Genomic DNA, 12,553 nt, shown 5'->3' on the forward strand with positions numbered 1-12,553 from the left:
TATCTGACCCTAGTACACCAATTTTATATGCACTCAACTTAATCCAGTAAGCTCTTTGAGGGGCAGGTGATCCAATGAAGACACAAAGGTCCCCCACTTCAGTTATTCAATCAGGTTCTTCACTAGAAATTCATGAGAACCTCCACACATGCAAAAACAAACAAACAAACAAACAAACAAACCATCTGCACATCAAATGCACATGGACCTCTGGACTGGGGCACCTATGTGGAAGGAAGTCTCATTAAAATTAATTCCAGAAACAAATATGGATCTTCTCACATTATGGATAGAGGCCATTGGTCTACTGGTTACTAAAGCTGCAACAGCACTAAGGTGTTCCAGTCTGCAGTTCCCATTCTAGGGGAAAGTGGGACATTCTGCTTTTCCTCATACTTCTTGTTGGAAGATCTGTGCCCAGGCCTGGCACACCAGCACTGATATCAAGAAGCTGTATCTGCATGCCAACCCTGGGCTGGAGCCTAAAAGCCTGTGTGCATGTGAAAACCACTCAGGCCCAACTGCATTTGAGCCATTCGTCAAAAGAGTCAGATCAGTGGCAAAGCCAGTCAAATAGCGGCCTGTGTTCCACCCTGCTGGTGGCACCGCCAGTGATGCCCCATGAGCATGACATCATGCCCACGTGGACATTCCTGGGCTCTAGAGAGCTCTGAGCAAGCTTTTCCCATCTCATTTCCAGGCAGCGCTTGCTGCCTGAAAGCATTTATTTCCCTTCCTCTCCCTCCAGCAAGGGAGAGGAAGGGAAATAAATGCTGCAAGGCAGCAAACGCTGCCTTGAAATGAGATGGGGAAAGCTCACTCTGGGCTCTCTGGAGACCAGTGACGACCATGCACACGTGACATCACATGCAAAAGGTGTGTGCCTGGGCTCCAGAGAGCCTCAAGCAAGCTCTCCCAATCTCATTTCCAGGCAGTGCTTGCCTGGAAATGAGATCAGATGGACTGGGGTGGGCCCTCTGGTGATTGGTTCATGCCCCCTTTGCATGTGACATCATGCACAATGGTGGCTCTGGCGGCCCTTTTCATTAGTGTCCCAGGTTCTTTCAACCTTGTTGCTCAGTGGTGGCTCAGCCCCTGAGTCAGATCACTGTCTGGATGCTCAGCAGACACAGACAATTAGGCTGGGTCCACTATTAAGTGTTGCAAGGCAAAATGGACCAACTTCACCCATGTTTAATTAGAAAACATTGGAAAGCAGTAATTAGGAAGCAGACAATGGTTCAATGAAGGTTTGGGAGTGGACAAGGGAAATGACTTGACAAGGACAGAGAGATTGCTTCAAACATAGACACAAGTGTTTGATATTTATTTGTTTGTTTGTTTATTTGATTTCTATACCGCCGCCCTTCCAAAAATGTCTCAGGGCGGTTCACACAGAGAAATAACAAATAACTAAGATAAACAAAATGGATCCCTGTCCCCAGAGGGCTCACAATCTAAAAAGAAACATAAGACAGACACTAGCAACAGTCACTGGAAGTACTGCACTGGGAATGGATGGAACCAGTTACTCTCCCCTTGCTAAATAAAGAGAATCACCACATTAAAAGGTGTCTCTTTGCCAAGTTAGCAGGGTTATAGCAAGGATGTTTTGGTACAAATGGGCTTTAAAACAAGTTGGATCTTTGATAACACTAGGGAGAAAGGGGTGAATTGAGCTCAAAGGAAGGACATCCTACAAGTCCAAGTCCTCTTTTGAGATATGGTGCTTTCCACCTTGCAACTTAAAAGAATCATTGAGGACAATTGGGTTCAAGGATGTGTGCCACAGGGACCATGTCATATGCAGTCAATTGTCTCCTCGCACTGTGATGTTTTAATCTATGGCCTGCTCTTCTCACCTTGAAGACTCTTTTCATTGGTGGTGGTGGTGGGGAAATGGGCTCAGAGGCATGCCACGCATCCAAAGATCCAAAGAGGCAATCCCCTTTAGCCTTAGTCGTCAGGTTGAAGGGAAGCAAAAAGCAGGATGCTTGCTTCTCTTCAGTTACTCACACTGCTTGATCCACCAAGTGGGGCTCACACCTGCACAGCACTTTCTTCTTCTTTTTGCCATTTTAAATTTTTATTGGATTTTACAATAAACTGCACAGCACTTTCTATTGCAGGGGATTTCTGGTGATGTACAAGTAGTATTTATGAACAACACACACCTCCATTGATTATAGGATATCGTAGGAGGCTGGGGGGCATTTCAACCCCCACTATTTTTCTGCAAGGATACTGGGTCTCTGCCATTGTTAGATAATTTCCCCTAGCCTTCTTTTTGTAGGCACAGTTGATGTTCACATGGAAACATATGCTGTTATTAGTATAGGGAGTGATTACTAGAATTCCTGTGTGTGGTGCTTGTATGAAATCCATTTCCATTTCTTGATGCTGGCCAGCTTTTGAAGAATGCTTTAGGTTAGTTACAGCCTACTTCAGTCCTAGACTGGGAGGGGAGCAGATAGTGAACAAGCAAGAAAATGGGAAAGTGGAATGTATTGTTTGCTATGTAAAGACCTAAGTCTTTATTAAACTCCTGATGTGTTGGTTTTACTTTACTGCCTCATCCTTGTGTATCACAACCCTTATCCTCTGGATTCTACACTATGCATCCTACACTTATATAATCCTCAGCTATTTTAACAAATAGCTAACTAGACTTTTCATTATCCAGTCTCACGGCTACTTTAAATCTCTGTAAAATGATCTAAATTTTAATGACTGCTCTGACCTTTTAAGATTAATCTGTACATTAAGCAACACCCACAAATCTAAAGGAACAGGTAGGCTTACACAATCAACATCATTAAAGCTCTGCTTCCTAATAAGCTAGCAACCAGACACTTGTCAACCATTTAAATAATGAGTTTAGATCTATGATGAATGTTCCAATAGCATATTTTCCATAGGAGTGTATTTCAAATTGTTAGAAAGTGTGGAATCACAGCAGGATTTTATTGGTGCAAATTGCTTTGGAACTGGAAAACATCTAAAATTAATTTTGCTCATTAGCACAGAGTTATTAATCACTTTAGTGTGGGTGCTGCTGTTCAAAATACATAAAATTTGATTTAAATTTGCAGTTTAAATCAAATTGCATGCAAAAAGCTAGCTTTTCAGTTTGGAAACAACCCACCAATTACTAAGCTCTAGTTTGTTTTAATGGAGCAGATAGTGCGGGGGTGAGTGGGTCAGATTACACCTTTTGCCCTTTGCTCTGCTAGCATGCTGGATAAATGCAGCCACTGATCCTGTGAAATAAGCCATTGGAACAATGGCTCGAAATTGTGTTTATCCTTTTGTTTATTTATGTGGATTTGTTATTTTATCTTATCCAAAAGTGCCTCGGTGTTAGAAAATTTTAAAAACCAGTAACATCAAAATAGATTCTAAGGAAAAGGCCTGTGAAATATCATAAAAGCTACAGCCAATTCAAACAGATCAAAATTCAATTCATCATACATTCTGAAGTGATCTGGAATATTCCTAAGAGCCTACTATGCAATATTTATGAAAAAATTCCAATTTCTCCCTGATGTCCTAATAATAAAACATACCAGATCCATTAAGAAGAAAACTGAATACTTACATGTGTGTACATTTTATAGCAACTGGACACTAGACGGCAGTCTTCCTCCAGATAATCACATCCAGTCAACCACTATGCTGTCTTAATTGTAAACATCCTTATTTGAGAGGAGTAGCTGTGTTAGTCTTTTGTGGCACACAGAGTACTGTGCACTTTCAGAAGGAATAGATTTATTGTATAAACATCTATCTACTAAGCAAACTTCATCATATACACAAAATGAGTTTAATCATAAAAGCATGAAGATGAAGGCAACACTTCAATATAGGTAATCACAAGATGCCAAGGAATTCTCATATGCCACCATCCCTCACCAAATACTAGGCAAAGTATTAAATGCCTCTTCTCCCATACATTGCTTGGGCACTCCACAGAATATCTGGTGTTGTCAATGTGCAAAAAACCAAGCATGTTAGAGGCAATTATATTTTTTAAAGATTCTCCAAGACTCTGTATAAGCATACATATTATTTTAAAACTTCAGTGTGTGTCGATAAACATACAGAGGAAGAGTCATCACTGTGAAATAAGCAGGCTTACGTGAATATATAACAATATTATTCAGCATATTCCCTCGATCTCATATAGAATCCATCCTAAAACCCTTTTTAAAATGCTTATGTTCGCTTATGTTGTATAAATTCAACAGAAACAGAATGTGGGTGGAATGTTGCATTATTTTAAAAAATCAGAAACTTGCTCAAAAATATTTAACAGTACATGCTCTCATCAAATCTGGTTCAGTATCCTGCTGGAATAAACCAGGACATTTTTGCTGTTTCCACAGTTAAAGCAAACACAATATCTTTCTGTGGTATCTACATTCAGGAGTGAAGACAGAGACAAAGCTTGAGAAGCAACTCTTCACTTAAATTTTACCTGGGTGGAGAGAGGAAAGACACTTTTGCGATGGATTATTAGGTTTGGCAAGGGGGAGTTGATGGGGAGAACTACTCGAATGCTTAGGGATGGATTTGCACCCCTAGCTACATTCTCATATCTGTGCACTTACATCAGTGAGCATACATCCTTACATCTGCTTTCCTGCAATAATTCAATACTTTCAGACTAGACCACTTCTTGTAATGCATCAGATCACATAGTATCATGTTTTTTTTTTTGTCTCAAGATCCATTTAAATACTTAAATTTATGCTCCATCATGAACAACTGAAACTCTATAATGTAACTGTAGAAATTCTATTTGTCCTGAGAAAAATTCAGAAAAGAATCTATCTAATAAAGCATTCTGCCCAATCGTGGCCAGTCAGATGCTACTGGGAAGCTCACAAAACAGCTCTCAATTGCTTTCCCTCACTATTTGCCTCCTGGAAGCTGGAATGCAGAGACACACACCACCACCCCCTGCCCTGACTGGAAATTCAATTTAGTCACTTTCTCTCACTACCTGTCCTTGGACCAAGTAAGGTGGGGATTTCCAGTGGCAACCAGAAGCATATCCATACATGCAGAATATGAGCTGTGGTGAATATATGAATATTTTAGATGAGTGTCGGGCACTTTAATTATTGCAGGAAGTTAAAAAAGGAACTGTATATCACTCAAAGCTTGGTGTTGCAAACTGTGACTACGAAGTTTGATTAAGCCATCCAGGCCCAGGATAAATCTGGAGTGACAAATAGCCTTGATCAGGGAGCTAATCTGAGATAGCGCTGCAAGAAGAGCAGTTATCTGTAGCAACAGGCAAACTTAGACCATTGGGATTTGAATATAAGTGTATTTTGTTAGCTTAAATAAAGGAAAACCTATTTGAAAGTTTTATTGCATTCTAGACTTTCAATTCATTCCTGTTTTTAGCTCATGCGTATTCCTAAAGAGCAACTTGAGAATGTGCATGTCATAGCTTTAGTTTATAGTTTTACTGTTCTAAGTTTTTAGAGTTTTTATCTGTATTTTAAATTGTTTTAATTCAATTAATCAATCACCTTTGTTTCAGTCTTAAACCAACATAAGAACAATGAAAACACAACATGATAAGTGACATACTAAAAGCCTAGAGGTGAGTGATGTAATACAGGCATACGGTAGAGAGAAATAAAACTGTTGTTATTTTAAAAAACCCAGAAAAAACTATAAAAAACAGAAGTAAAAGTAAAATTTTTAAAAAGACCATGACTGTCTAATACAAAAAGCAGGACAGCAAGCTAAGTAATCAGTGGCCCCAAAGGCCTCTGATCTGAAGGCTGCAGCAGTTAAAGGTATTTAAAAAATAGTTAAAAGTAAGACTATACTTTTATATTACATTAATTAAAAAGTGGTTAAAATGTTTATTAAAGGTTTATAAAATGTTTATTAAAATGTTATAAAAGGTGCAGGACTGTGGGAGAGCAAAGACTGCAGATTATACGAGAAGTCCTGTAGCGCTGTGGCTGGGTTTTATTGTTTCAGCCTGCAGACCCACTAGGCAGGACTTGGAAGCTCTCAGGGGCCTGTGGATTCTACCCACTGCAGCACAGAATTTTGCAGTGTTGTGTGTGATGGCTGGTTCTTCATCTGAAAGCAGCAGCAAGATATAGAATTTGCTTGAACAACCAGGATACTTAAGGAGTATCCACAAAATAAGGTTGGTGTAACTTTCTCTATAAAAAGGGTAAAAGAGGTGTGTTGCGGTTTCAACCTGCCCTGTGTCACAAGGACAGATCTTCTTGTATCTGCCTTCTAAAACAGCTGAAGGGAGGGCATGGAAACATGCCAGGGTGAAGGCCCTCCTGTGGGTTAACTGTTTTAATTGTATTGATGCTTTAATTATTGTGTTTTTAGGTTGTGAACTGCACAGAGACATACATATGGGGCAGTATTAAAATGTGCTAGCTAAATAAATAAAACTTGCTGACCTGGTGCAGAGCATCTGTGCCCTAGTTCTCCCTGTCTCTCCCCCACCCATCCCTTCAGCCGTTCTCCCCACCTTCAGCCCCAGTTCATTCTCCCTGCAGCCCCAGTTCATTCTCCCTGCCTGGAGGCTGGCCAGCCTGGCCACTGTTTCCTCTCGCTGCTCAGCGGGCAAATGGCCTGGCCGCCATTTCCTCTTGCCAGCTGGCGGCTGGCCTGGCCACCGCTTTCTCTCATGGACCACTCACCTTCCTCTCCCCCTTTCCTCACTCGCGAAATCTCGCCAGAGCTGCCACACATGGAATTAGCAATGGATACGCCTTAGAGAAATATATAGATAGCTGCGGTCAAAGCAATAGCACAATCGGCAAGTTCAGACATCATGCAGAACCATGGTTAACACTTGGTTCTGCACAACATAACCAAGCCTCAGGATTGCAACTTCCTCCTCCCCTGCCCACATGAACACCAAAGCATTCTATTGAAGTTAGAAACAAGCTAAGATCGGGTGTGAAAGCTGAACTAAGTGATCTTGGTTTATTTTCACCAACTTCCCTAAAATAAACTGACCTGTGAAATCCACTTCAAACCTTGGTATGGATGTCATGATCAATTTTGGTTGTTTCTAACCTCAATCAGGCATAAATGTCTTTGGAAACTTGTGCAAGCAGGGAGGTAGAGGAGCATATACTCCCAAGGCTCAGGGATTTCACAGAAAACCAAGCTTTAACTATGGTTCTGTGTTAGTTAGTTGTTTATTTACGATCTTAGATCAAACAACAATAGAAACAGAATATACTCAGTAAAGAGAGAAAACAAAAACGAAAACAAAATCTAAAATGTTATCAGATACATAAAATCAAGAACCTTTGACAGTAACCGATAGCTGTGCTCTAGCCTCTCTTAGTTTGATCAATGTATAACAGAATTTGGCAACCGCCAAGGATATTGTTGGGTCCCTATCTTCTAATAAACATGTAAGAATTGACTCCACTGAGTGGCTTTTGAGATCTTTCAGGTACTGGGATAAAAATAAATCTCTTTCATCGGTATAAAGTGGGCAATATAACAGTGAATGCATCAATGTTTCGGGAGCAGATCCGCAAGGGCATAGTCTCTCCTCATAGGGTTTTCTCTCCCTGATAACATCGCTGAGGGTAGAGTATTCAGGCGAGCTCTTGTAAATGCCCAGCGAAGTTTGGGTGAATAGAATGTATAAAAATAAGAGGCTATGACCCAATCTTTCTTGGTGCTTAGGAGTTGTAGGGACCTATTTGTAGAGGCCCTTTCCTCCTGGAAGTTTATGTCCCTGAGCCTTTGTTTAACTAGGCATCTTGCCATTGACTCGCCATACTCTAACAGTTGTGCTTGGAATGGTTCTGTGTAATATCTGGGCCATCCCAATGTTACTTTTCTTCCCCCATAGCTCACAATGACTCCATATGTTACAACATATCGACTTCTGATTGTCTGTGGTCACATGTTTTTGCTTATAACTGTGATCTAAACATAGAGCTGCATAAAGAGCTGGTTGCAAAGGAACAGTGGCAGCTGCCGATCTGGAGCAGGTAACTCCCTGAGTTCAGGAAGAGTCTGGTCCTTGTCCAAGAGAGAGAGAGTCATAAGAGGAACAAATGTATTAATGCCATTTAATTTATTCAAATAAGGCCCTCTAGTTCAAACCAAATCCATTGTTAATCAACAATACTATCCTTCCAAGTTTTCCAAGGCCGAAAAAGCTAGCAACAATAACTGTGTTAGCCTATCCACTGTAGCACAATTCCACGCATAGCCCAGAAATTTGTCCCACTGTGCATTTTATTTATTGCTAAATTTATATACCGCCTTTCATTAAAAACAGTCACAAGGCAGTTTACAAAAGTTAAAAAATATATAATCAAAATAACAGTTAAATGTATTAAGCTAAAAATATGACAACAAATCCGATTTAAAATATATAAAATACAAACATAAAAACTGTACACAGATTAAAAACACACAAAAGCAGCAGTAAAACAATCGTGTAAAGGCCTGGATAAAAAGCCAAGATTTAACTAAGCTTTCTAAAAACTGTGATGAAGTCCGAGGAGCAAATGACCACTGGGAGAGCATTCCAAAGTCTGGGGGCAGCAACAGAGAAGGCCCTGTCCCGAGTGCACGACAACCGAGCCTCCCTCATTGTCGGCACCGGGAGCAGAGCTCTCTCAGATGATCTCATCAAGCGGGTAGCAACCCTTGGGAGCAGGCGGTCCCTCAAGTATGCCAGGCCCAAACCGTTAAGGGCTTTAAAGGTCAAAACCAGGACCTTGAACTGGACCTGGAAACACACTGGTAACCAGTGCAGCTCTTTCAAAATAGGTGTGATATGATCACACCAGGCAGCTCCAGATAGAACCCTAGATGCCTCATTTTGCACAAGCTGCAGTTTCCAGTTATTCTTCACGGACAGCCCCACATAGAGCGCGTGACAGTAATCCAGCTGTGACGTAACTAAGGCATGGGTAACTGTGGCCAGATCTGCTTCACTCAGCTTACTCCCAGATGCATAGTTTTGCAGCCTTACACTGTGGGGCTTTTTTCACCCCATACACCTTCATGATTTATGCACTGCAGAATTTGTGGGTGCTGTCCTATGATAGCATTTATATCCCACCCACCCCCCTCCCAGTAGCTCAGGGTGGTGAACATGGGTTTTCTCTGACATCCCCCAACCACCCACTCACCACATTCTTTGAAGTTTAGACTGAGAAATCCAGATAGACTTACCAAGTTCCCTAGCTAAGTGGGTTAAAATAAGCAACACCGCGTGTATCAAAAGAAAGGGGTGTGTGTGCCATTTTATTCAAATAAGAATAAATAAAATGGAGCCCCCATTTAGGAAGCCCATACGAGTTTGTCTCTGCTTAGTCATGCCAGCCATGCAGACCACACAGTTGCAATTAATTTCACTTGAATTCTTAATGAAAATGTAAAGAATTCCATCACATTGGGTTCAAGGTCATTTATACAAATTGGAACTATGAACTGAGTAGATAAATATAATGAACTGGCCAGTTATGAGTTTCAGAAGCATCACTAGTTTTTTGTGATCATACAGTCTATAGGTTAAAGTTCTTCAGCTCCACTGCTCAGGTGACTGCAATCTGAAATCCATGAAGAACCCTTGTCAAAGTGCATGAATTCTTGTTCCAGCCATTCTTTCAGATATAGCGTTAAACTCCTTGAGGTCATTCACACAATCAAAAACTGTTCTACCCAGGTTTAAGAGGTATATGTACTCCCAATTTTCAGTTGTGTAGAATCAAGATAGCAGGATAACCTGGGTAGAAGTGATTGTGTGGAAGTAAGGTAGGAGGAAAAACTACCCAGGTAGGTACCCTTGGTAGAGGAAAAGGTACCCAGGTTCCCCTCCTACCAGACAATCACTTCTACCTAGGTTTTCCTCCTACCTTGCTTCCAGGGGCATAGCTAGGGGAAAGGGGGCCCATGTTCACCCCTCTCTCTGGTGTCCCCTCAAAGAGAGGGATATAATGAAGAAAATAGGGAGGGGTGAAGCTGGGGGGCCCTCAGGAGCTTGGGAGCCCTGGTTCTTTGAACCCATCTGCTCAATTATAGCTACACCCCTGCTTGCTTCCACACAACCAAAAACTGGGAGTACACTCATCTCCCAAGCCAGATAGAACACAGTTTTTGATTGTGTGAATGACCTCAATATATTTTAGTAAAAACTTTGTTTTGAAGCACAAACAGACATGGTGTTCTGCAAGACACAGTACCAATGGTACGTTCTTTACTTTCTTGAGACAGCTTGTCTAATCTGGACTGTGCTACAATTAGATCATCTCTAATTGAAATGTTGCTTGTTAAAATATAAAACAATGAACTGAGGGGGAGTGTACTGAAATACCATAGTATGTGTCTTAGATAAACCAAGTGCTCGTTTTAGAGGCATTGTCATTCAGCCTGTTTTTTTTAAAAAAAAACACGAAACAGTCAAGACTTCCATATTCCTAATTTCTTTGCATACAAAGGCATGGGGAAAGAAAGCTTGCGCCCAATTTACATAATTTTAGCTAATTATTATACAAGAAACTGTTCACCCATTGTAAATATAAAATCATGCCTTTTTTGGGTTTGAAATATGGAAAGGGAAGATAAAAACAGAACATAAAGAAATGTGAGAAACAGAACTCTCCAAGTTTTACTATATTAAGGAGGTGTTTTTTTAAAATAGTCTGAACCATTTATGTACTGAAATAATGTGGTGTAAAACATTGCCACATTAGAGAAGTTTCTAGTTAAAATAAAACAAAAATTCACATTTATTTTCACAACTGCAAGATAATTAGGTTTTTAAAAGCATATTCTCTTTGTGTGGCAAATGGAGATAGCAGGGACAGAGCTGGCTTTTCCATCGTTCATATTCCCATAAAACATACTTTCAAATGAAAGTGAATTAACACAATTTCCTTTCTCTACATATCTCAAATTTCTCCTCATCTCTTCTGCTATTGTCCAGTGGTAATGAATTACATCAACAGCATCATAACCTTATCTGGGGTGGCTGAGGGCCTTCCAGGGAAGCGAGACTCTCATGACCCCAGGAAGCATTACAACCAGCTATTAGCTATTAGGATAGATCAATAAGTTTCAGTAACACTAACCTCCATCAGCTCTGTAGCTGCCCCCACATGCTCTGTTGCTAGCATGCTTATCCATTTGAGGCAATTTGCTGCTACACTTAGCCCAAACATGCTTAGGAAATGGTACAGAAGCACAAGACCCTCTGGACACATAAGGATTAAATTGGTAGGTGGGTGTCAATCAGCCCATAATGCAGATGTAAAATTTAAATTGGCTAGAATGCATGTTCAGTTTCTCTTTTGCCACTTCAGCAGAATTTACACACAGCACAAAAAACACAGACAATGTCAGAAGCACATTTGAAACATGAAGCACCCACATTGTAGTTCTTAAACTCATTTCTCAATGCTCTGGCTGGGGTGCTATAGACACTGCCTCCCTCTCAGTGTGATGGACTTTTAAAAAAGGGAGATGTGTATATGCCCCGAGATCTGTATATGTCCCATAAAATTATCTTCATTGGGCAGCAGGAACAGGAAGACATTTCCTACTGAGCTTAACAATTCCAGGATGGAAGATATTCTTACCCTCAGGATATCCAGACAGAATATTAACATACTGGCCACATTCACATGTAATGCAAAATTGCAGTTAATTGGGGCAGAGGTTTGAATTTGTGAATGGCCAAATGTGTGCAACTGCAGTTTCATGGCAAAAGCGACCTGCAGTTTGCCTCACCAAACTCCCATTTGAACCTTCAGTTTGTAGAGTTTTCCTGCCACAGCCTGAGGCTTTTTGGCTGCAGTGTTACATCCAAACGCAGCTGCCTCCATAACTGTGGTTCTGTGCAGTTTCTGGAACCATAATAATAGAGACAGCAATGCAGACTTACCCAGGATTTCGCCTGCTCCATGCCTGCAGCGCGTCTTGCTGGCTGCCTCTCTAAGCACTTGCCCTGCCTCCTGTCTCAGATCCACCAAAGCAGTTGTCTGGAAACAGGGAAGCCATGATGTCCCATCCCAAGCTAGTTATCATTTCAAATGGGAAAGTCACACAGAGGCATGACCTCTTCCCACTCTCTCCCTTGTCCCGTCCCCCCCCCCCCCGCCACCCGGCAATCAGGCGAGAAAGGGGACGGGATGGCAAGATGGACACTCTGTGCTTTGCTCTCAAAAAATGAAGTGATCAAGATGTATGGTCACAAGCACATACAGTCGAGGTGGCAACATAAGCAGGAAAATCCCATTAGAGCACTGGGCAGCAACATATGGCAGGGCGGCAATGCCAGGTTTAAAGGGCAGCCCCAACCATGAATTCTTGAATGCCTATACTCTATTTTCCCCCACAAAGATGTTGTAGAAGGGGGGGCAAGCCCCTTCCCCTCGTGGGAACATGTGCAGTCCCTTGGTTTACTTATGAGAAGGGTTGGGCAGCAGGATGAGTATTGCCTCCAGTGAAAGTAGTGATTCTTCATATGTGAAACGGATGGATGATTTTCCTAAGCGGACCACTCACTCATGAG

At 41.3% G+C, this 12,553-nt stretch overlaps 1 protein-coding gene across 2 annotated transcripts in view; it reads right to left on the reverse strand.

The window, feature by feature from the left end:
- LOC128352118 (uncharacterized) overlaps nucleotides 1-12,553 on the reverse strand; it is a 91,080-nt gene that overhangs the window by 35,876 nt on the left and 42,651 nt on the right. Inside the window, exons 3-4 of one of the 2 annotated variants that reach the window (XM_053312373.1) lie at nucleotides 11,924-12,020; nucleotides 6,525-6,767 (exon numbers count right to left, since the gene is read on the reverse strand). The exons of the other annotated variant lie outside the window; for it this stretch is intronic. Of the exons in view, the coding sequence (XP_053168348.1) occupies nucleotides 6,559-6,767; nucleotides 11,924-12,020 (306 nt within the window). The 3' untranslated portion in view covers nucleotides 6,525-6,558. Of the gene's footprint in view, nucleotides 1-6,524; nucleotides 6,768-11,923; nucleotides 12,021-12,553 lie in introns of those variants that run through there. 2 annotated transcript variants of the gene reach the window in all.

The sequence above is a fragment of the Hemicordylus capensis genome, chromosome 3 (assembly GCF_027244095.1).
Source record: "Hemicordylus capensis ecotype Gifberg chromosome 3, rHemCap1.1.pri, whole genome shotgun sequence".
Lineage (NCBI taxonomy): Eukaryota > Metazoa > Chordata > Lepidosauria > Squamata > Cordylidae > Hemicordylus > Hemicordylus capensis.